At 60.0% G+C, this 22,983-nt stretch overlaps 1 protein-coding gene and 3 long non-coding RNA genes across 4 annotated transcripts; 3 read left to right on the top strand and 1 right to left on the bottom strand.

The window, feature by feature from the left end:
* Positions 1-6: 6 nt before the first annotated feature.
* On the bottom strand, positions 7-9,579 carry AEBP1 (AE binding protein 1). Its single transcript, XM_030871200.3, has 21 exons — positions 9,314-9,579; positions 7,333-7,674; positions 6,731-6,793; positions 6,532-6,603; positions 6,266-6,400; positions 6,123-6,188; positions 5,352-5,429; positions 5,146-5,229; positions 4,981-5,028; positions 4,232-4,341; positions 4,015-4,154; positions 3,590-3,674; positions 3,346-3,490; positions 3,158-3,243; positions 2,872-2,995; positions 2,408-2,604; positions 2,140-2,319; positions 1,586-1,937; positions 1,366-1,505; positions 1,113-1,212; positions 7-902 (listed from the first exon to the last, which is right to left on the bottom strand). Exons 1-21 carry the CDS (start codon positions 9,564-9,566, stop codon positions 295-297), a joined length of 3,408 nt encoding a protein of 1,135 aa, XP_030727060.1. The 5' UTR covers positions 9,567-9,579; the 3' UTR covers positions 7-294.
* Positions 3,489-5,787, top strand: LOC132597804 (uncharacterized). The gene is made up of 3 exons (XR_009565160.1): positions 3,489-3,697; positions 4,712-4,791; positions 5,383-5,787. It is a non-coding gene; the product is annotated as an uncharacterized lncRNA (long non-coding RNA).
* LOC132597803 (uncharacterized) lies at positions 6,530-15,497 on the top strand. Its single transcript, XR_009565159.1, has 5 exons — positions 6,530-7,695; positions 13,490-13,619; positions 13,737-13,791; positions 14,358-14,464; positions 14,814-15,497. It is a non-coding gene; the product is annotated as an uncharacterized lncRNA (long non-coding RNA).
* Positions 15,498-18,294: 2,797 nt separating this feature from the next.
* Positions 18,295-22,969, top strand: LOC132597805 (uncharacterized). The gene is made up of 3 exons (XR_009565161.1): positions 18,295-18,441; positions 19,629-19,703; positions 21,969-22,969. It is a non-coding gene; the product is annotated as an uncharacterized lncRNA (long non-coding RNA).
* Positions 22,970-22,983: the final 14 nt, after the last annotated feature.

The following is a 22,983-nucleotide window of genomic DNA, read 5'->3' as shown; positions in this document are numbered from 1 at the left end:
AGTGACACATCTGCCGTGAGCTTGGTTTATTGGTGTGGCCGGAGCAGATGGTGGAGAAGTCTGCCCCCACCACCCCCCCGCACCCGGGCTCGCTCAAGCTGCCCCAGCCCGGCCCTGCAGCAGAGCGGCCGGTGGAGCAGACGCCTGACACAGACCCTGGCTCCTAGGTCTCCATCACTTCATGCCCCCTCCTGGCAGGGCCCACACCGGGGGTCTTTCCGTTTGCTGATGGCCGCTGAGCGGGCCAGGGCAGTGTGACTACTGGTGCAAGCTCGCGCGTTGGCAGACCTGTTCTCAGAAGTCCCCGAAGTTCACTGTGTAGGTCTCAACTGTGGTGAAGGGGATCTCCTGGCCCGTGACCATCTTTCTCTCCTCCTCCTCACCCTCCTCGGGCGCCAGCTCTGTCCCAAACTCCGTCACCACCTCCGTGTAGGTCTCGGTCTCTGACTCCTCCCAGCCAGCTGTGGTCTCGGGTGGAAAGTGCCAGGGACCCAGGGTAGAACTTGGGGCGGGGGAGGGGGCAAGGGAGGGGGTGGGGAGCAGTGTCGGGGGGGTGGGGGGCGACGTGGGGATGGTGGCCGGGCTGGCGGTGGCGTTCAGGCGCCGGAGCCGCATCTGTTCGCGCATGCGCAGCCGGTACTGCAGGCGGCGGCGTTGCATGCGCCGCTGCTGGGGGGTCATGGGGCGCGACGGGTCGATGTGCGGGATGGGCCGGTTCCCGTTCATGGCCATGATCTCCCGGATGCGCTTCCAGTTGGAGCGAGCCAAGATGAAGTTGCACTGGGTGGCCCCGATGTCGTAATCCACGTTGCAGGTCTTGGAGCTCGGGGTGTAGCCCTCTGCGTGGGCCGTCACGCGGTACTCCCCCGGGTTCAGGATGCGCCAGTAATCGCCGCCACTTGCTGCAGAGGGAGGACGGGTTCGGCTGCCTAGGAGTACCCCCTCCCAGGCCCCAGTCCTCCTGTCCGAGATCCCCCTAGCCCTCCCTCTGGGGGGCTCCAGAGGAGCAGGGACGTGCTAGGCAGGCCAGGCTTGCCTTGCCAACGGCACGTACAGATTTGGTGCCCCCCACCTCGGGAGGCAGAGCGGCGTAGAGGTATGCACTTGTGTACCTGTCTTCACTCCGTGGTTAATGCCGCTCACGGAGATGGTGGCGTTGGCGATAGGGATGCCCTGCTCGTCCGTCACAACCCCCTTGATGCCGCGGTGAACCTGCAGGGGAGGCAGGGCGGGTGTCCACATGGAGGGCCCACTGGGTCTGTTGCTGCCCTGTCCCATGCACGAGGTCCCCTCGCCCTTCACCACCCTCTCCCCAAATGCTGCCCCACTCCTCCACCTGCACGCCCTCCCCGGCAGCCCGCACACCTGCTCCATGAAGGTGAGCAGAGCTTCCTTGTTGTTCTCCCACTCTCGGGGCAGCTCACTCTCGTGAGGGAACTTGTCGCAGCCCAGGTAGATGGAGAGTTCCAGGCAGTTGGTGTGCAGGTAACTGAAGTCGTTGATAGCTGGGCAGGGCAGACACAGAGCCGCAGTCACCCCTGCCCACACCAGATGCCCCACCGCAGACCCTCCCAGGCTGACTCACTCCCAGAGCGGGGTTTCCACTTGGCCCCGTTGACGATGCCCATGCCGCCAGTGTAGTCCTGCGCTTGGCACCCTCCCCGGTAGGGCTCGGTCATGGTGAGGTGGGTAGAGGCGAAGGAGATGGAAAGCCAGCGGAAGATGGCGTGGTCTGGGGTCTCTTGGGCCTCAGATGCTTCTTCTTCGTCCTCTCCCCGGGCAGCTGCCATGGCCGCGGCCAGCAGCTGCTCCTGGCTGGGCGTGCGGGCCATGTCATAGGGGTAGGACACGAGCCGCTCGCCGCCGTTCAGGTTCGCTCCCAGCACGAAGGGGTTCTTCTCCATCCAGGCAATGATAGCCCGGACCTCCGTGGACACCTAGGGTGGCCAGTATGTGAGGTGTGGGCTACAGCCTCCATCACCCTCCATGTAGACCCCATACTGGTACTCATGCCCCCTCAGTCCCTCCAAGGCCCTGCAGTCTCAGCACCCGGGCTGGGTAACCCACAGCCCACCCCCAAGTCCGGAGCTCCAGGACCCCAGGGTCCAGGCTGCTCCCACAGGCCCTGCTGGGCCTCACCGTGGCATCTGGAGACAGGTAGTGTTCAGGGATGGGCAGGTTATTGTTGGGGACCCGGTAGGGAACCCATTTCCTCTCCTCAGCTCCCCAGAGCACTGAGTTGAGATCCGGGAAGTCCTCATAGATGTCAAAGCCCTCCTCGGTCCACAGTCCCAGCGCCCAGTTCCCAAACTCTGAGCCCTGGGGGAGCAGGTGGGGGTAAGCATCAGCAGCCCACCCACAGCCCTGCCCCACCCTGGCCCTGCCTTACCCCCTTCCCTCTACCCACCGTCTGCGCTGCCACCTCGTAGCCGTCAGGATTCAGCGAGGGCACGAGGTGGATGCGCGTGTCCTGCACCAGGCTGCGCACGCGCGGGTTTCCGTCTCGGTACTCGCGGCACAGGTACTGCATTAGTAGCAGCAGCAGCTCTCGGCCTAGCACCTCGTTGCCATGGATACCAGCTGTGTAGCGGAACTCAGGCTCCCCTGTAAGGGCAGGAGCCTCAGCAACCAAGCAGCCTCCTGAGGCCTGAGGCCCAGGGGATCTGAGGAAGGACCCAAACCGGCCTCATCCCCAGAGGGGTGAGGGTGGCTGAGGACTGTAGGGCCCAGCAAGGGGCTCCAAAGATAGGTGGGAGGTGGTGAGCTGGAAACATCAACGGCGCAGACCCAGCTACAGTGCCAGGGCCTTGCCTCTATAATCTGTTGGGCGTGGGGAGGGCCAGGCCTCCAGGGGGCTGTCGGGGCCCTCACCCAACTCGTGATCCCCGGGGTTGTCCGAGATCTCCATGGCGTAGATCTTGAGCCCACGCGAGCTCTTCCCTAGGCTGTATGTGCGGGTGATAGTGGGGCACTGCTCGTTCACCACCTTCATCAACTGGGTGCCAGAGAAGACACAGAGTTACGCAGCCCACCTACTCCCGCCACCCCCAGCCCACCTGCAGTGACCACATCTCTCCCACGGCCTGGGTCTGCTCTATGGGGAGGCTCCCCTGTTAGCCCTGAGCCCAGTCCGTGGCCTCAGGACAAGCACCCCAACCTGGCGCATGTCCTTATAGCTGTGGTGCCGGAAGTCCAGGTCGTCGGTGGTCAACACCTCGTTCTGTGCATAGTAGCTGTGGACAGCTGCAGAGGGTGGGCAGGCAGGGCCTTGAGCTGGCCACCTGCCAGCCCACCGCGGGTTGCCCCAGCTTCCCATCCATGCCCCTGCCAGCCCCCTGCACTCACGGGACATGGGGCACCCCAGCACCTCCAGGCGCATGCATAGGCTGCCGTTCCAGGTGAGTGGGTAGATGCGGATGAAACGGGCCACCACCGGCTCCGGGAGCTCGCTGAGCACAGGTGTGTCCTTGTCCACGTTCCCACGGAAGGTCTGGGAAGAGGCAGGCCTCAGAGCAGCCCCCTACCCCAGCTGAGAGCCCACCTGCGGTTCAGACGAGGGGCGTATAGAGCCGAGGGTTCAGGTGCCCACCATTTCCTCGTAGCCGTTGGTGTACATCACCCATGTCTGGCTGTCATTGCTGAAGCCCACGAAGAAGGAGGTCACGAAGTCGTCACTGGGGAGCGGATGGTGGTCAGGGTAAGGCTTCTCTCCCCGCCCCAGGTCCAGGCCCTCAGGCGGCCTGAGCCCCCTCTTCTGGGCCCAAGAACCTAAGAGCTAGCAGGTGTGTGGTGTTGGCCCGGATGTTGGGAGAGGCTGCCATGGCCGCTGCGTGGCCGTGGGCGACTGGTTTGCTTATCTGGACCCAGGGAACCGACCGGCCATAACCGAGGAGTGGCGGTGAGGTGGGGCAGGGGAGGGCCCTGGAAGGCCCACTGGAAAGTTCTGAACGGGACTCAGAGCTGTGCCTGGAGCCACCTGCCCCCACCAAGTGGCTGTGAGCCTGGTGGACTTACTGGATGCTGGAGTCGCGGCCCTGGGTGATGACGCCCGTGAACTTGGTGGTCCTTCTGGTGTCCACCTCGATCCACTGGGTCTGAGAGTCGTCCTCGGCACACCACGCCCCGTCGTAGTAGTCGTCCTCAGTGTCGCCGGCCTGTCGGGGACAGCAGGCGGGCTGAGCAGGCAGGGAACCCCTACCCAGCTGGGAGATGGGCCCATCCCGACACCCACCTGCATGTTGAGCCGGCCACGCTGTGCCCCTAGGCCGTGGCGCAGCATGGAGGAGGACCGGATCTGGTTGTCCTCGATGCGGTGCGACTCCATCCCGATGGGGGGGCACTCTGGGGACACGGCACCCCAGGCTGGTGGCCCCCTGGCTCCGTCCCTCCCTCCACCGAACCCAGAAGGGAGGAGCCCAGCACCCACTTCCCCTCACATCAGGGGGCGCCAGTGAGGGCAGCTGTGCTCCAGCCTGTGCTTCCCCACCCTGAGTCTCAGCTTCCCCCTCTGGAGAATGGGCTGATGACACCAGGCTCCAGGGGACCATGGGGCTCACATGAAATCACAGGGACAGCCACCCCAGGGCCTGGCCGGTCCCAGGCATTGTCTGCGTCGGGGCCATCTGCGCACCTGCCTTGTGCCCTGAGCTCTGTCCCCTGGGGTCAGGCCCAGGACAGAGACACTCCAGGGCCTCTCCCTTTCGCGTTGCAGGACTTTAAGAGCAGGAAGGGGCTCTGGAGGCCTGGAGTGCCAACAGGAAATCCGGGTTTGGGACCAATGTGTGGCCTTAGGTGGGTCACGTGCCCCATCGCCGTCACCCTGCGGCCATGGCACGGCCCCAGCGCCGTCACACCCGCCCTACAGCCTCCATACATGCCCATGGCAGCCCCGGCGCTCGTAGCTATGCTGCAGCCCTCACAGCCCCCCCCAGCCCCCCGCACCTATCCCGCTCCCCCCGAGCCCCCCAGCGCCTCACTCACTGAGTTGCTCTGCTGGAGCCCACTCCTCCAGCTCACCCTTCCGGGGCCCTGGGGACAACAAAGGGAGGAGGTGGTGCTGAGGGTCCCAGAGCAGCCGGGGGTCTGGCGGACCTCTCATGGGGACCCAGGTTGTGTGGGCCCAGCCCCCAGCCCCCAGAGACACACCTTTGTGGTCCTTGCCCTTCTCCACAGTCCATTTGTCATGCGTGTCCTCCTCCTTGGGCCTGCCGCCCTCCTTTTTGGGTTTCTCTGAAGGGTGGAAGCAGGGAGGGGCCTGTCGGCTTAGCCCCAGGCTAAGGGGGGCTTCAGGGGGCAGGTGGGGTGGGGGTCAGGCCTGCACGGGGGGCTGGGGGCAGCCTGGGTCCACTCACTCAGGCCCTCCTTCTCTTCATCTGTTTCCAGGCCAGGGTCAGGCTTCTGGGGCCTGGGAGGCCGGAAGTAATAGTCCACTGTGGGGAGGGAGAGCCCTGATGAGATGGCCCACCACGAGCCGGGGCTCCTAGGTTCACAGGAGCCCAGTGGGCCGGACTGGGCACGCGGTGCACAAGGTGAGGAGGTGAGATCAGGGTGGGCCTTAAAGAGTCCAGATGGGCTGAGACGAGGAGGGAGGGTCCTCCTGGAGGGGGAGGCTGCTTGGGCACAGGTGGGGTGAGCGAGACCCCGAGGAAGTCACCAGCCTGGCGCCCCCGCAGGGCGTGGCCCGGAGAAAGGTGGGGAAAGGCTGGGCAGGGAGTGGGGCACGGACATCGGACATGCCCCGAAGGACGACTGGCACCTGTGGCAGGAAGGGGGGTCTGGAGGGCTGAGCTGGGGCCAAGGGGTTGATGGGGACCGAGGCCAGGAGGAGGGGAATGGGGTCCAAAGGGGCCGGGAGCAGGAGGGAGCGGAAGGCGGCATGGGAGTCCCGAGGGACGAGGGGCGAGGTGGCCAGGACCGGAGCTCGGAGGGCCCGAGAGTGAAGCCCACTGGGGCTCAGGGCGATGGGGGGAAGAGCGAAGTTGGGAGCCAGGAAGACCCAGCCTGAGGGAGGAGATCAGGGGAGGGCGGCCAGGCCGGAGAGGGTGGCCAGGTAACTCCCACCAAGCTGGAGGCACAGGCAGGCCGACCTTGGGATGCAGAGGGCAGGGGCCCTAGGCACTCACTGTCGTCGTAGTTGGGGATCACGTAGCCGTCCCCATAGTTGGGTGGCAGCGGCTTCAGAGGCGGCTCTGTGGAGGTGGGAGGCAGGGTTGAGCCGGAGCCCCCTCGCCTGGCACCCCGCCCCCCAAGTCTGCCCGCATCCTACCTATCCTCTCCTCCGGGGCCTCGAACCCCGGCCCGGGAGGCTCAGCCTTCTCCTCAGGGCGCTCGGGCCAGAGCCTTTCCGGCCTTCTCCTGCTGGGGGGCGGCCTGGGCTGCTTCTGGCGCCGGATGTACTCAACTGGGGGAGAGGGGGGCGCTCGGAGCTGGGGCCAAGGCCAGGGAGGGTGGGGCCTCCGGGGGCCGGGGGTGGGATCCAGGCGGGGAGGCGGGGCCGGCGGGGCCTGGGTGGGGGGGCAGGGTCCTACTCACAGTCTTCGTAGTCCTCCCGCTCTATCTGGTCGTTGTAGTCCAGCGTGGGCTGCTCTGTCTCCTCCTCCGGCTCTGAGAGAGAGCGCTTGTGGCCGCCTCATCGAAGGCACTCCCCGACGCCGCCACCCCGGCCCACCCCGGGGACCCAGCAAGCCAGGGCGGTTGGTGCCCTGAGGCCAGGTGGCCGGCGCCCACTCACCAGGCTGGCGCTCCACGTCGGTCTCTCCTGCTGGGCCCTGCCAGGGATCTGGGAGGGGCCCGTCTGCAACACAAAGCCCAGGAGCAGGTGGACGGGAGGCCTGCCCTGACCACTGGCTGCACCGTGAGCCTCCACGAGACCCGGGCCCTGCCGACACGCCCTGAACAGCTCACTCCCGGGAGGCCCGGGCTGCTCTAGCCCTAAGCACCCTGCTGGCATTTCTGGGGGGCCAGAGAGCTGGACGGCTTTCTGGGGAGCCCAGGCCCTGCTGTCTGGGAGGACCTGCCGCAAAGCTGCCCCCGCAGGCGGGCACCCTCCAGGCTCAGAGCCCAGTGACGCTGTGGGCAGGTGGCTCTGGATGGGGCCCAGGGGACGGATCCCAGGACGGTGGAGAGCAAGCCCCCACCACGAGGCTGCCAAGCACTTCCTCCCCAGGGGAGGAGCGGCACCGAGGGAGGGACAACAGTGAGGCCGCAGCGCCCACCCGGACTGGGGGCTCTGAGGGTCTGCGAGAGGCAGGGCCTCAGGGACCCGCCCTCAGCCCCCTCCCCCTGCAGCCCAGCAGGTCAGAGCCCCACAGTCTCAGAAGAGCCAGCACACACCTCCCTCCTGGGGCAGCTCCTCGAGGCCGGGGCTGGCGACTGGGGGCAGTGGCCACTTCGGGCTTTCGGAGGGGGTTGGGATGGGGGCCTTCTTCCCAGCCAGAGGCCTCTTGTTGGCCTTGGGTGGCTTCTCCTTGGGCTTCTTGGTGGCCTTGGGTGGCTTTTCCTTGGGCTTCTTGGTGGCCTTGGGTGGTTTCTCCTTGGGCTTCTTGGTGGCCTTGGGTGGCTTCTCCTTGGGCTTCTTGGGAGGCCTGGAGGGCACCTCCGGGGGCTGCTTGGTCGCCTTGGGGCCTTTGTCCTTCTTTCCTTTCTTCCCTTTGTCTTTGGCTTTTCCTGGAGGTGCTGTTCAAGATGCAGACTCAGGTAAGATCAGTGAAGAACCCCCTCTGTGCCCCATGTGCCCCCCACCCCCGGCAGGGTGCCTACAACCTGGGCAGAGGGGCTGCTGTTATCCCTGCATTTCCCAGATGGGGGAAACTGAGAGGTGAGGCCACTTGCAGTCATGGCAGAGCTGGGACTGGCTTTCTGTCACCACCACACCTTGGCCTGGGTAGCTCAGCTTCCCGGGGGTAGGCCCTCGTCCTCCCATCTCCCAAAACCTCCAGAGGAGCACCTCACAATCCCCTCTTTCACCGTACGGCCCCTTGGCCAGTCAGGGCCCACTATTCTGTGCTGGGCACAGAAGGGGCAGAGAGGTGACTAAGCCATCCAGGCCTGGGGAGACTGCCCAGTCTAAAGGGGGAGGCAGTCTCCTCCCTGCCAACTGCCACACAAAGTAAAGGGCATGGGCCCGGGGCCTCTCTGAAGCTAGAAAAGCTTCAAAGAAGAGCGACACTCATGGGCTATCCCCTATCCAGGGGTAAGGAGTCTGGGGTGGGTTGGAAGCCATAACCATAGGGGGTCCTGAGGCCACACAGAGGACAGATAGGATAGGTGGGCACTGCAGCTGCTCGCCCATCTCGGAGTCTGGGGGAGGGAGGAAGCAGGGGCAGGGCCTAGGGCTGCCTATAGGAATCCTCCAGGCCCCTGAGCAAATGCTGTTGAAAATGTAATGGAGGAGTGGGGGCCACATGACCGAAATACTGGAAAATCTACAAAACGCAGACAGTCAGGAGAAACAGAGCTGCCACAGCAGCGTGCAAGAGGCCGGGACAGCAATCTCGACCGGAATGGCGGGGGAGGCTGCGATGGGTCCCAGGGAGGAGCCAGGAAAGATCTAGAGCGGGATGAAGGGGAGGAGCTGCTGACCTCAGGAATGATGGACGGTGCCCTGGAGTCTCCTGGGAGAGAGATCAGCAAGACCCCTGCCCACCCTCCGGAAGGTCACAGTAAACAGCAAAGATTTATTGACAGCTGATTATATAAGAGGCACTAGGCTACATGCTTTGGCGATGCATCACCTCGTTTAATTTTCACAATAACCCAGGACTACTGCCCAGTGCCTCTGGGAGCCTTGTGGAGACCAGGGTCTTCTGCAAGGCCCTCCCCCGGCTCTGTGCTCCTGGAGTAGGAGGCCAGGCAGCACAGGTAAAAGGCTGGTGTCCCAGGCTGGGACTCTGGCAGTGGTGTGGGCACGGCCAGCGTGTGCCACAATCACACTGAGTGGCCCCATTAGGACGGCAGGGCCGTTCCCGTTCAAACTGACCTGGGCAGGGGGCAGCAAAGTCCCCAGTTAGTTCATGTCTAGTCCCTCTGGGGGTTTGGGGCTGTGCATGATGGATTGGGAGGACCCAGTTCCACTGGGCAGTGGACCTGCTGGATGCATCTCCAAACCCAAAGGGCTCCAAGCCAGCACTGACCTCTGCCTGGCACAATGTCCCGCCAGATATCTGGGCTCTCTTGTGCCTTACAGAGCCATTCCTCACGCTGGGCAGACTGGACCTCGGCCAGACACCACCGAGGCCCGCCATTCAAGCCTGAGGTGCAGGTCTCCCCGAGGCCCCCCATCACACCGAGGGCCACCCCTACCCGGTGCTCTTACCCTCTTCGGCCACCCCCGGACGCGCCCCCGGCTTGCCCCCTGTCTGGGCTTTGCGGACGGGAAGGGTGGGTTCAGGGGGTGGTGGGGCCTCCACGTCGTCCTCCCGGGGCTCGGACTCCAGCTCCGACAGGAAGCCCTCGAGGAACTCCTCGATCTCGTCGTCGGTCAGCACAGTCTGCGGGCGCCCCCCGGGGCACAGTGCCAGCAGCGCCAGGAGGCAGCCGAGCAGGGGCGCCCCGCGCAGGACCGCCATGGTCGCGGCCCGCACGGGGGGCGGGGGGGGGGTCCTCCGGGGAGGGGCGGGCGGGGGCTCCGGGGAGGGGCGTGGGGGGGGGCTCCGGGGTGGGGCGCGGGGGGCTCCGGGACGGGCAGTGGCTTAGGGGTCGGTGTGGGCTCAGGGATGGTCTGGGGGTTCCGAGGCGGTGGCGGCGGCTGGGAGCTCAGGTCCCGCGTGGCGCCCTCCCGCGCGGACCGCCTTCTCCAAAGCGCCAGAGGCGGCCGGGGCGGGGGTGCTGGGGCTTCCGGAGCCGGCTCCCCCCACCCCCGGGGAAGGAGGAGGAAGGGGAGGAGGAGCCGGGCGTGGACGGAGGGGCTGCGGGGGGAGCCGAGCAGTCCCGGCGCCGCGCGCGCTTGGCACTTCCCGGAGTGGGAACTGCGGGCTGTGTCCCGGGCCGGGGCCCGCGCCTTGGAAGAAAGGCCGCAGGGAGGGAGCGTCGGAGGGGACGCGAGGTCCGGAGGGTGCGGATCGGAGCGCTCCGACGCCCCTGCCCCGCGCCGTCTGCGACACCGCCCCCAGGCCGGATGGGAACTGGAGGCGAGATGCCCCAGAACCGGCTGGAGGTGAGCGGGACCACTGATGGCAGAGCCAAGCCACGAACTCAGGCCTCGAGGACCCTCCCCATCTCGGGACCCGCAGCAGTGTCCCCACCTATCCCTTCCTCCCTCTGGAGCCTTGGCCTGGCAGCTCTGCCAGCTGTCACCAGCCTTCATTCAGACATCCAGCTAACCTCCCAGGTCCGTGAGAGCCGGGCCCTGTGCTGGTCCCCCTGGGAAGGACCACACTTTGGGAATTCACCCTCTAGTGAGGGGGACAGGTGCAAAACCGCCCTCAAGGCAGGCTAACTTCTCTGCTGGGGGTAGGAGCCCCCATGTAAGATTGCCCCTCCCCTCCCAAGGGACTGACATACTAGGTCAAGTTTGGAGGGAGGGTCAGAGATGGAGCAGGGAGGGACGGACGAGATGCCTTTCAAGTTGTAATAAACTGTGTGTGTCATTCATAGGCATGGGCTGTCAGGGGTGTGGAGGGACTCAGCACTCACACAGCAATTTCCATACAAGCTCAGGGGGTTCTTGCCCTCCCCTGCACTCCCAGCAACAGAGGGAGGGATCCCAGATGAAGAGCCCGGCACGGAGGTGGGAGGCAGCCAGCTGGCTTATGTGGCCCCCTTCTAGCAGATGGTACAGCCTCAGGTGAAGCCAGGTCAGATCAAGGGAACATTTTAGGGGCGGTGCGTGTGAGCCCAGCCCCGCGTGGAAGATGTAGGGGCCACAAAGGCATAGGAGATCAGACACTACCCCTGAGGACATGGGCCAGCTGGCAAGAGAGGATGGGTACCTTCAACCCAACGAACCTGGGTGCTGGGACCTACCACAGGAACAGTTCACTCACCACCCGAATAGGAGCCACAGATGTTTACGGTCGGTTCCCCTCCCCTACGGTTTCTTTTACTATTTCCCCGCAAAGAACATTTCTTCACCTCTAGGAATACACTGCTTTCCGAACAGCTGAGATCCCAACCAGGACAAACAGACGTTCCTCTCCTTCCTCTTACCAGAACCCAGTTTTTTAAAACTGTGTTTACCATAGCTCCAGCTACCATATGGACCAGACGCAGCAGCGGCATGTAGATTGGGTAGTCAGAGAATCCCAGGATCGATTAGTAATGTCTGCCATGGGTGTTGGCTTAGGGAGTTATGCCATGTGTACCTGGTGTTTCCGTAAGTCTCTCCCCAGGGGCAGATGTTGGCTGGCCCCAAATGGGCATGACACCTAAGGCCAGAGCTCCCAGAACGTTCCTCCTTGATGGGATGAGGAAGCAAGAAAAAGCACATCTGGAGCCCATGGGCCAAGTTTAGCAGCAGTCAGCCCTGAGCCAACGTTGTCTGAGGGTTTGGCCCAGTTGGGAAAACCCAGGAGAGCCTGAGATGATGAACAGGCAGCAGCCAGGGAGCGTCGTGCGAGCTGCTGGCTCAGCCCGGGACTGGGGGCAGGACCCAGGGGGCTCTCCCTTCTCTCACCACTTTCTTTCAAGGCCCTTCATTCGCTGCTCACTGGTTTGTACTTAGAAAGGCAGTGGGACTATGTCAAGAGCTGGTCCCTACAGGCAAATCCCAGCTCCGCCCTCCTGGCCATCTGATCACAGCAAGTAACCTCACCGCTCTCTGTGGCCTCACTGCTGCTGACCAAACAGGGACTTTGCACGTGCTGTGCCGAGCGCAGTTTCAGCACTCGCGACCCAGCAGCTTCCAGTTCTTGTCAGTTCCCTTAGGAGACCAAGACCCACCTGGGCTCTCGGAGGACGCCCCCCCACCCCCCCATTTGGGCCTCCTTGTCCCTGTGCTGTCCTCACCCTGCCGTGTGTACCCAGGCTGGTCCTGGCAGCAGTAGGATGAAGAAAGCTCTTACCCATAAATGTCCTCTGCGAGCCTCTGAATCATCGCTCTCGAAACTTTTGTCTTGGAATTTGTTCTGTTGCCCCCAGTTGAGTGTGTCAAATAGGGAGGCCCAAGGCTTGGGGTGGGGGGTGGTGGCGGCTGTCGAACGTCACTTCCCTGGGAACAGCTCCCGAGTTCAGCTGGCTCACACGTGGATCAGATTTGGGCTCAACATCCTCTGCCAGGGAAAATAGAAGCCCTCAGAAAATTAGAAAGAAATAGACAGAGGCTTCTCCTCAGTCACAGTGAGTCACCAACAGAAACATGAACAGAGGCCTGTGGGGAGCTGGGCTCTGGGGTGGGGTGGACAGCAAGTTGGGGGCCCCCCTGCCCCCTCCCACCCAAGAGTCTGGGCAGGTGGAGGGGGGCAGTGCTTCCCTCGGTGGGCAGGGCTGGGACTCCACTTAGCTTTAAGACCTGCACTCAGGAAATCCCGCAGACCTAGGCCCATCAGGACCTGTCATCTAAACCAAACTCCCCAAGGGCAACAGCCCAGGCCGGGAAGAGGCAGGCCAAGAGGTGGGAAGCTTGCGGCCTCCCGTGGCTGCCTTTCACCCTTCTGGGATCCAGGCCCCCTGCCAGCGGGTGGGGTGTCTGTACCCACGTCCAAGGGCTCTCCTGAGCTAGCCTGGGAGTCTGCTGGACGTCCTGGGTCCCCTCACCTCCAGCTACCTACGAGAAGGCTGGGCCTTTCCCTCCTACGGAGCGAGGCCTACCCTAGGGGCTGCAGCAGGACTAGGCTTACAGGCAGAGACAAGGCGACATCTCACCCTGGTGGATCTTCCCTTGCTGCTTCCAGAGTTGGGGAGCAGAGTTCTTGGGGGAGCCTGACATGGGCTGGGTGTATGTGTGTGTGTGTGGAGTTTTCCTGCAGCCTTGTGAGGGTCAGGCTGGTGGAGCCCACAGATGCAAGGGTGGGGAGAGGAGGGGGCGGGGCCTGCACTCTCACTTCTGCCCAGGCTGGGGTCGGTCCGGTTTAGCTCACGGGCCAAGAGCTTACCTCTGAGGGCCATTGAGAAAGAACCATATGCCAGGAGGGCTGCCTGCCAGGGTGGGAGGTCCCCAGGAGAGACACCTGGCTGGGGGCCGAGGTGCCCGTGCTTGGGGTCAGCAGCAGGGGCATTGCAGAGGTCTGCAGAGACCCATCTGGGAGGAATGGTGCAGTGCAGAGGCCCTGCGGACTGCAGCGAAGGGCGGGGTGCGGGGGGCGATGGCGGTGGGGGAATGTGGACATGTAGGCAAAGCTGTCACATGGGGGCTTTGCCCCGGTCAGTAATGCCCTCAGCGGGGCGGGGGTGGGCGGGGAGCCAGAAGCTCCCACGTTGGGAAGGGGGTGAGCAGGTGGAACGGAAATGGAACCCACCCTCTTCCCACTATGGTGGGGTCAGTCCCCCAGGGATGAGAAATCGAAGCTTGGCTGTAGGTCAGGCTTTGCCTTGTTAATGCTTTCCGATGCGACAGCTTCCTGCATGAAAAGAAGAACCCAGGATGGACCTGGAGCAGCAGGGGGAGGGGCTCTCCTGCTTCCTTCTGCCCATCCTAGAAGCCACACTTAAAACTATGACCTGGAATAACTCGGTTTTCTCAGGCTGTAAGTTGGGGTGGGGGGGAATGGCTCCATGACCACTAGCAGTGCCCCGCCCCTGTTAGGAAGGGTCTCCCATTCAGACAGGCCTGGTCAAGCAACGTTAGCCTCTTGTCTTTGCAGATCAGACAGTTTGGATCTCGAGGCAACTCTGGCTGGAGCCTTGGGAGGCATGAGGGTCAGTCTCATCCCTGCGTGGGCCCCAGGCGACCTTGATCCGTTCCCCTCTCCCACCAGACCTCAGGGTGGGAACCCTGAGGTCACTACAAACCTAGTGACCACACCTCCGCACGAGATGGAGAGATGATGGAGTGGCCCCATCCGAGCACTCACTCTCCGCGTCCAGGGAATGAGGGGGTCCCCGGAGGAGGGTGCCCCGAACCGTGGGTGGCCTCTCTTCCCTAATGGGAAGAGCCATGCTCTGGGACTCTCAGGGAACTCATCCATTCTAAAGGTTTCAGCAGAGTCTCTGCACCCAGGGGCACCACACCTCAGCTTCCTGAGTGTCTGAAAAGATGCCCCCAGGCCGTCCTTCTAGGACTACCAGCCATGTCGGCAGGAGACTGCCTCATCCCATGTCACTGTAGCCTGAGAGTCCATGATCTCATCACCCTCCACTTCCTAGCCCCCAGCCCGCCCCTATCCCGCCCCAGCATCAGCCCCCCTCACTCTGGGTCCCCAGCGATCTAAGCACGTGTCTGTGGGTGTGTGTCCCTGACTGTGGCTCATTTGTTCACTGGGCAGGTCTCCACGGAGCTTTCAACAAGGTCCAGCCCTGAGCGTGGCCCAGAGACCCAGCAATCATGGAGGTATCCTTCCTCTGAAGATGTTCAGGCCAGAGGGAACAGGATGTGAGTGGTTGGACCTCCGGAACAGAGGGCACAGGGGAGGGCATCGAACCCCGGGAAGTGGAGTCCTGCCCTGTGGGAGAAAGGGAAGGGGGATCCCGGCGAGGGAGACCCTGTCTCCCAGGCTCAGACTCCTCAAGTCAGTCGCCTGCATCTCAGGTCCCAGCACGTGGACAGTGGGCTGGGCAGTGATGGTGCTTTTAATGCTTGTAGAGTATATGTGCCATCTTGCCCCGTTTTCAAGTAAGGAAACTTGGGCCCAGGGAGAAGTGATGTGTCCAGGTCACAGCATGTCAGTGATGGCGTGTCTATGAGGCCAGACCGCATGCTCTTTTCCATCCGGTTTACACAGCATCCGGCATTGGCCCACCAGGCCGCGGGGCTACCAGCCCCTCCTGCTGAGGCCCGAGTATCCCAGGAGCCACCCTGGTGCCTCAGCCTGGGCAGAGGTGGGAAACTCACCTGCCAAAAGGACCAGTGTGTCCCACTTCTAACTGCGGCCGCGGAACACTGGGGCTGGGAGCAGTAGCGGCAGAGCTCCTCCAAGGCTCCCGCGGCCTCCAAGGCAGCAGCTCAGACCCGGCCCAGCTGGCTAAAATGAGTGTGTGCGGTGAGGTGGGGGTCGGAGTTGTAACTGGAAGGCTCTGGAAGCCGGGCCTCCGGACAGCAGGCCCTGGGATCAGGCACCAGCCCTCCCAGTCTCCTGGAGTCCTGAGTTGGCCTCGAGGGACCAAGCGAGAAGGACCCAGGCCCATCCGGTCCCTCTGCCCCTCCCTCTCAGGGGAGGGCCCTGGAAACGCCCTCTTGTCTACAGTTTGGACAACACCGGGGGTAAGTCTGCCCGGGCTCACCAGGAGGGTGGTTCCCAGAGCCATGGGACCTGGGGTCTCCCAGACAGTGTCTAGCTGTCCGCACAACTGGCAGAATGATTTTCTTGGTTTCCAACAACTTGAAAACCACATGTGATTTTCCATAGTCTGGTGCCCCCGCCCAGCTCCCCAGGCTTGGACTGCTGAGTGAGCAGAGTTCACCGGAATTCCTTCCACTCACCGCAGGACCCAGCCCCCGGGAGACTGGGGGGTCACTGCAGCCGCAGGGGGGCTGATGGGCTGAGGGGCGGGAGGCGGGCTTCCAGTGCCTGAGTAATTCTGCAGCCCGCAGACTGGGATGAGGACAAGGGCTGCGTGTGGCAGTGTCATGTGACAATCAGGCAGGGTTGTCCGGTTCCAAACAGGCTCTACTGGAAAAAAGTATGCTCAGCATTCCTCCCACCTTCATCTAAATTGACTCCGATGGATCGAAGATGTAGATGTTGAAAGAGAAGCCATCAAAGTCGTAAAAGAAAACATAGAAATCTGTGCTTATAACCTTCGTGGGGGAAGTCTTTCTAAGCAGAAACTGTAGAAGGATGGAGAATTTTGGTTGCATAAAAGCGCTAGCTTTCTGTTCAGAATATCCTGAAAATGAAATTAACAGGCAAACAGAACACTGGAAATAGGTCCACAAGCCCTAGGTCAGAAAGCGAACATTTTAGGAGCTGCCCGTGGCCTCAGAGTCTCTCTCCAAGCCTCAGTTTCTCTCCTCCTTAAAATGGGATAATACTGACAGTATCGCTCCTTGTAAAAAGGGCACAAGGTTTCACTGAGATAAATCTAGAAAGCTGTGCCTGAAAAATAGTAATTCTTTGAGAAAGGGAAAACATTCTTTACATTTTTAAAGCTAATTTGACCTTGTTTCCATTTTTAAAAGTTAGCCCCGAGATAGAGGCCAATTCACAAAAGAAGCATAAGTGGGGACTTCCGTAGTGGTCCAGTGGTTAAGACTCCACGCTTCCGCTGCAGGGGGCACAGGTTCGATCCCTGATCGGGGAACTAAGATCCCACATGCCACTAATAAACATATGCAAAATTGTTGACCTCATGAAAAATTATGCAAATGCTAATTAAAATATACTGAGTAGTACTTTTCCAATATCAAATTCCCAAAGATTAAAATCCTCCTGGTGGGCTTCCCTGGTGACGCAGTGGTTAAGAATCTGCCTGTCAATGCAGGGGACGCGGGTTCGAGCCCTGGTCCGGGAAGATCCCACATGCCGTGGAGCAACTAAACTCATGTGCCACAACTACTGAGCCTGCGCTCTAGAATCCGCGAGCCACAGCTACTGAAGCCTGTGCAGCTAGAGCCCATGCTCCGCAACAAGAGAAGCGACTGCAATGAGAAGCCCGCGCACCGCAACGAAGAGTGGCCCCCGCTCACCGCAACTAGAGAAAGCTTGTGCGCAGCAATGAAGACCCAACACAGCCAAAAATAAAATAAATAAATTTATTTTTTAAAAAAACCCTCCTGGTTGAGGCGGTACCAGAAAATCACTGTCTGAGCACTGTCCTGCAGGACCATTTGGCTGCAGAGATCAGAAACCCCACTGTGATGAGTAATTTTGTGTGTCCCCTGACTGGGCTAAGGGATGCCCAGATCAACGGTGAAACATTATTTCTGGGTGTTTCCGTGAGGCTGTTTCCGAAAAAGAGTCACTGATCTGAATCAGTGGACTGAGAAAAGCAGATGGCCCTCCCGAGTGTGGGTAGCCCCAATCTCTGCTTGAGCTGGGACGTCCATTTCCTGCCCTCGGACATCAGCTCTCTCGGTTCTCAGGCCTTTGGGTTTGCACTGAGCTGCACGACTGGCTCCCCTGGGCCTCCAGCTTGCAGACGGCAGATGGCAGCCTCCATAACCATGTGCATCAATCCTTCCTAATAAGTCTCTCTCTATACGTGTACATGTATCCTGCGGCTTCTGTTTCTCTGGGGAACCCTGCCTGATACGCTCTCTAAAGCAGCTGAGCCCTGACAGGCGATCCCACAGGTGCCTGGTAGGACAGAGGGCCACCACGTTCCCCTGCAGCCCAGCCTTCACTGTTCACGCAGACCCCTCCATACACCAGAACTTCAGCCTGGACTTCAGCTCGATGCATTTCCCAGAGGGGACTTGGACCAGGCAACCGGACTCCACCCTATACCTTATTCCAATCAGCTGCTGGAGGGGTCGGCCATGTGCCCAGGTATGGCTGCACCGGCCACCTCCCCTGGAGCCAGAAGAGGACCCGAGGCCTGGGTAGGCCCTGGGCTCATCTTCTCGGGAAACTGGACGCCAGCCTCATAAATGAGCATGTGCCCCAACATCTGCACCCCTCTGCCACTCCAAGGACAGATTTTCCCATCCTGAAGTGCATTGTGACCTCAAGGTGGGTGAAGCATGTGACTCTGGAGGTGGCGAGCCTGGGATGTCCATCCTGTCCAGGGGGACTTTGGGGAATGAGGTGCTGCATTAGCCCCTGAGAAGGCCTCCCCTGCCCCACCCCCCACCCCGCCCTCAGACTAATACAACACGTTCCTGATTTAGTGGGAGGAAATCCCACCGACAGGTGGGCACGTCCTGCCTCAGGGGACGTATTTGCTGTTCCTTCGGCCTGCAGTGTCCTTCCCAGCTTCTCACTGAAGCTTCCCCAGCTGCCCTTCGTAAAACTTCAGCCCTCTCCTATATCTGCCAAAACAAACCATCCCACTCCCCTACTTTATTTCTGACATATTGACCCATTGGGCGATACTGATGGTGCTAATGGCTCCAGTTAAGTGGCCTCCCTGTGCCCATGCCCTTTGCCCTGTGCCTTGTAACCTTGTAGGCCCCTCCTACTCTGACTATAGGCTTGGCCATGTGATGGCTTTGGCCAGTTGGACAGGAACAAACTTGGTCCAAGGAGAGGCTTGAAAAAACACTTGAAGCATCCTCTCTCCCCTTCCCCACAACCTTCCAGAACGATGAGAGCACACCTGGGCTGTCCTGCTGGAGGACAAGACCACAGGGAACAAAGCTGAGACCATGCAAAACAGGCTGCCACAGCCAGTGGGACACAAGAGGGAGACCAGCGAGACCAGCCAAGCTGGGCTCAGATGGGCAGAGCTGCCCAGGCAGCTGGCAGGCAGGTGAGCTAATAAATGTGATTGTCTTAATCTGCTGAGTTGGGTGGTTGGTTACTCAGCAATAGCTAACACTCATCTCAGATGTTTATCATCTGTCTCCCTACCAGCAGTGCCAGTGTCGCAAGACCAAGGGATCAGGGGCTGTGATATTTCCTACTACAGCTCTCTGGCCCACAGAGGCCCTGAGTAAATATCTGTTAAATGACTAAATACAGAATAAATACCGTAACAGAATCTTGTGAGACAGATAACAGTCCTGGAGCTAGTCAGAACTGAGTGGAGGGTGGTACTGACACTGGTGAAGAGAATGGCAGTGAGTGAGCACCAAGGGAGTCTCGATAACTGATGCAGGTCCTGTCTGTGAGCTTCAAGACAAAGACCAGGGCTTCCCTGGTGGCGCAGTGGTTGAGAGTCTGCCTGCCGATGCAGGGGACTTGGGGTCGTGCCCCGGGAAGATCCCACATGCCGCGGAGCAGCTGGTTCCGTGAGCCATGGCCTCTGAGCCTGTGCGTCTGGAGCCTGTGCTCTGCAACGGGAGAGACCACAACAGTGAGAGGCCTGCGTACCGCAAAAAAAAAACCCAAAAAACAACAAAGCAAACAAACAAACAAACAAAAGACAAAGACCAGCTCAGAGTCCCCTTCCTTTCATTTTGTTGCTCCTCCATTCTCAGCATCTGGCTTCCAGCTCATGATGCAAAACAGCTGCTTGAGATCCAGTCATCATTGCATCATCCCAGCCAGTAGAAAGGCATAGAAAGGCACAATCTCTTCCATTAAGAACTTCTTCCAGAAGCTCACACAAAGCTCCAAGTTCATTCCATTGGCCTTGGCCAGAACTCAGTCACAGCCATACCCAGCTGCAAGGGAAGCTGAGAAGTGGAGTCTTTTTTCTGACAGCCTCGTGCCAGCTAAGTGTGAGTTCTGTTATCAAAGAAGAATGAGATAAATACTGAGGAATAATTGACAGTCTTTGCTACAGCTGACATTATTTTCACTTTTGTGTCTGGTAAGATTACTAAGATCTTCAAAAGGTGTTAAAAAAAAAACAAAAACAACTAGCATCTGGTAGAGGAAGGTGTGAAAGCTGAAATCCCAGGGAAGATAAGAATAAGAAACACATCGTGGTATTAGCCATTTTATAATCAGTTTGTGTGTAAGGTATTCACATTCTTGCATGTTTGTCTGCAGACCTGAGCCAGAAACCCAGCCAACGAAAACAAGACGCGCTGACCAGCTCTGTAGGAGGAAGGGGACCCCTAGCAGGTATGCGTCCCCAGCTCCACAACCCCTGCCATTAGCGTGGCGTTTCAGAGCGCCCCCAAGGCTGCTGCAGCGCCCAGAGTTCTCAGTGTTGAAACCCATAGCTGCCGTCTCTATCCGGATCTTCCTCCTCAGAGCCAGGCTTCTCTAAGGAGTTGTGCACACTCATTTTTCCACTTGCTCAGTCCCAGGGAACTGTTCCTGCACCTGGCACTCTCACCAGGCCCCAGGGATCGCCCAGAGCCACCAGAGGCCCCGACGTGACCTCCTTCCGGGCTGGCTCGCCGTCCTCCTCCCCTGCTTCCATGGTGGCCTTTGCAGCACCGGTTCTCTCCCAGTACACACCACGCAGCCCTCACCCACCAAAGGCCCAGATCCCTGCCCACCTTTTAAATCATCCACTGATAGTTCTTTGCACAAACACCATCCCAAAGAGAGAAGGGGTCAGACTCCATGTCTAGAACCCCAAAGACCTGGATTCTGGGAGATCACCATCACATGGGCCTCCGAGGCCGGCCCTCAGGGTCTCCCACGGGGATGTATAAGCTCAGTCGAGCCAGCCCTGGGCCTCACAGGCTCACCTCGGGCACGGGGTCATCTCCTAGCAAGAAGCACTTGCTGAGGGCAGTAAGAATAGGATACACGCATTTAGTGCCAGGAAGACTTGCCCAGCCAGAAAGTGTCCGTAGACTGGCTCCATGTGTGGGCATGGCCACCCCAAGTCCACACAGGGAGGGCCCGTGCCCTGGGAGCTTTCTCTCCAGCAGAGGAGACAGATGCTCTGGGCCAGTGGGCTGGGGGACATGCAGGGGACCCAACCCGGACCGGGGGACCAGCAGAGGCTTCTGGAGGAAAGAGTGAGGGGGATGAGCTGAGTGAGTCCCTGCAGGGAGGGGACGGTAACCCAGGAGCGGGGACTGGACATACGAAGACCCTGCTGTAGGGGAACTGCCGAGGGGATCTCAGGATGGGCACAGTGTGGGCAGGGGGCTGAGGGCAGCGTGAGGCCCGGGTAGGTCAGCAGACCCCTGGAAGCCAACTTGCACTTGGGTTCTGTGCTGTGGGCAGTGGGACTTCGTGCGACCGTGTGGAGATGGGGAGGGCAGAGGGGTCATGAGGGGCAGGGATGCCAAGCGGGGGAAGATGCTGGGGCAGGACCCGCAAGACCTGGGCCCAGCGGATGACAGAGGAGCCAGCGAGGCTGCTGGTTGGGAACTGGTGGGTGGGAATCCAAGAAGGCCCACAGGAAAGTAGGTACAGGGAGAGGAGGGGTAGACCAGCATGGGGGCCTGCCCTTCAGACACAGTCCTGGAACTGGGACCGTGAACCTGGCTGTGTGGATGTGGGAGTGACGGAGGGGTGAAGGGGAAGGGCAGATGCACCCAGGGAGTGCGTGGGGAGTGGGACAGCGACCTCACCCCTTCCAGGTTTGATGAAAGGATCAGATGTTATGTGATGGTGGCCACTTTGCCCTAACCCCTGCCCCTTGAGATGCCACATCCCCAAATGAGCCTGTGCTCCTCACGGGGCTTGCAGGGCCTGCAGGTGGGCCCCGAGTGCCTGCGCCGGGGTGGGCACACGGCGGTCCTGCCGACCTTGCTGCTGGATCTGAAACCCTGCTGGCTGTGAGCCATTGGAAACAGGGGTGGGGCCTGGGAAGTCTCAGGGTAACTCCCACCCCACCCCTGCACCCCTGCGGTCAGGAGCCCTGGGCTAAGCACCCCTACCGGGCCTCTCTGCTGCTGGTTCTAGGTCTATCTAAAACTCTTCTTGGGACTTCCCTGGTGGTCCAGTGGTTAGGACTCTGAGCTTCCACTGCAGGGGGCACGGGTTCTGTCCCTGGCTGGGGAACTAAGATCCCGTAAGCCACGTGGCACGGTCAAAAGAAAACTCTTCTTATTACAAATCTCTTTATTATGCAATTGGTGTGTGCTCATGGCAGGAAAATTAGAAAACACAAGTAAGCAAATAACAAACTGATTATGATAAGTTTTTCTGAATTTCAAACTGTCTGATCCCCCAGAGAGAACAAGTAACAGTTTGTGACATAATCAGCCGGGAGTTTTGGAAGCACATTGACCAGGAATTCTGTGATGGAGCTAGGCTCCTCGGGTCACATCTGTGAAATGATAGAAAAAATATATATTAGTCTCTGCCCTCGGTTCCTGGCACAGAGCTCCTAAATCCCTTGGAATTTCCTAAGTGATAAGAACGTGAGGAGCATCTTTTGTTCTAATATTTGGTCTTTGAACCCACTCTCTGGCACAGAGCTCCTAAATCCCTTGGAATCTACTGGGTGGAAGGAGGATCTTTTGCTGCAATTCTGTGACTCTAAGTGGGTTCCTGGATGGCTTCTGGATCAGGGCTGGTCACCAGAAAGATCAAGCCATGATAAGGAGCTTGGAACTTTCAGCCCAGCTGGAGATGGAGTTAATGATCGATCGTGCCTGTGTGATGAAGCTGGCTATATAAAAGTCCCTAAAGATGGGGTTCAGAGAGCTCCTGGCTGGTGAATACATCCATATGATGGGGGGCTCACTCCAGCTCCACGGACACAGAAGCTCCTGTGCTCAGGGCCCTTCTGGACCTTGCCCTGTCTATTTCTTCATCTAGCGGTTCACTCATATCCTTCAATATCCTTTGTAATAAGCTGGTTATCTAGTAGGTAAACTGTTTTCCTGAGTCCCGTGAGCTGTTCTAACAAAATATCAAATTGGAGAAAGGGGCTCATGGGAACCCCAGCTTATGGCCAGTTGGTCAGAAGCACAGGTGACAACGTGGACTCAATGTTGGCATCTGAAGTGGAGGCGGGGCCAGGCGGGTCTGCACTAACTCTGGTCAGTGTCAGAATTGGGTTGAACTTAGGACGCCCAGCTGGTGCTGGAGAATTGCTGGGTGTGGAAAACCCACACATCTAGTGTCAGAAGTGTCACGTGAGAATAAAGAAGAACACAGGGGTGTTTTTCCAAGGCAGCACCCCAAGGCTGCTCTTCACCAGCTGTGCAAACTCCAGCAAGTCACTTGACCTCTCTGTGCCTCTCTCTCCTTCCCAGCAAGATGGGAACATGGATGTCATCCACTGACAGGAATGTCCTGGGCCTCAATGAGCTGACACGTGTAAAGTGCTTAGAACTGCTCCTGGCAGAGAGCGCTGCTCTCATTTTAAGTGCACATGCTTAAAAAAAACATTTTATTATTGAAATTTCAAACATATCCAGAAGTGGAGAGGTGATATGCCGAACTTTCCGCCTCTGTCATCAAAGTTCTCAACTCAAGGCCCATC

The sequence above is a fragment of the Globicephala melas genome, chromosome 9, assembly GCF_963455315.2.
Source record: "Globicephala melas chromosome 9, mGloMel1.2, whole genome shotgun sequence".
NCBI lineage: Eukaryota > Metazoa > Chordata > Mammalia > Artiodactyla > Delphinidae > Globicephala > Globicephala melas.
The sequence above is the reverse complement of the archived record's forward strand: the minus strand, read 5'-3'. Positions and strand labels throughout refer to the sequence as shown.

What these genes read in the sequence shown, in the direction of transcription:
- AEBP1 (XM_030871200.3), bottom strand. Translation starts at nt 9,566, where the DNA reads ATGGCGGTCCTGCGCGGGGCGCCCCTGCTCGGCTGCCTCCTGGCGCTG. An exon ending in GAAGGGCAAGGACCACAAAG is followed by an intron (nt 5,029 to 5,145) that starts GTGTGTCTCTGG and finishes TGTTGTCCCCAG; the next exon opens with GGCCCCGGAAGGGTGAGCTG. An exon ending in GGCTCCAGCAGAGCAACTCA is followed by an intron (nt 4,342 to 4,980) that starts GTGAGTGAGGCG and finishes CCGTGTCCCCAG; the next exon opens with AGTGCCCCCCCATCGGGATG.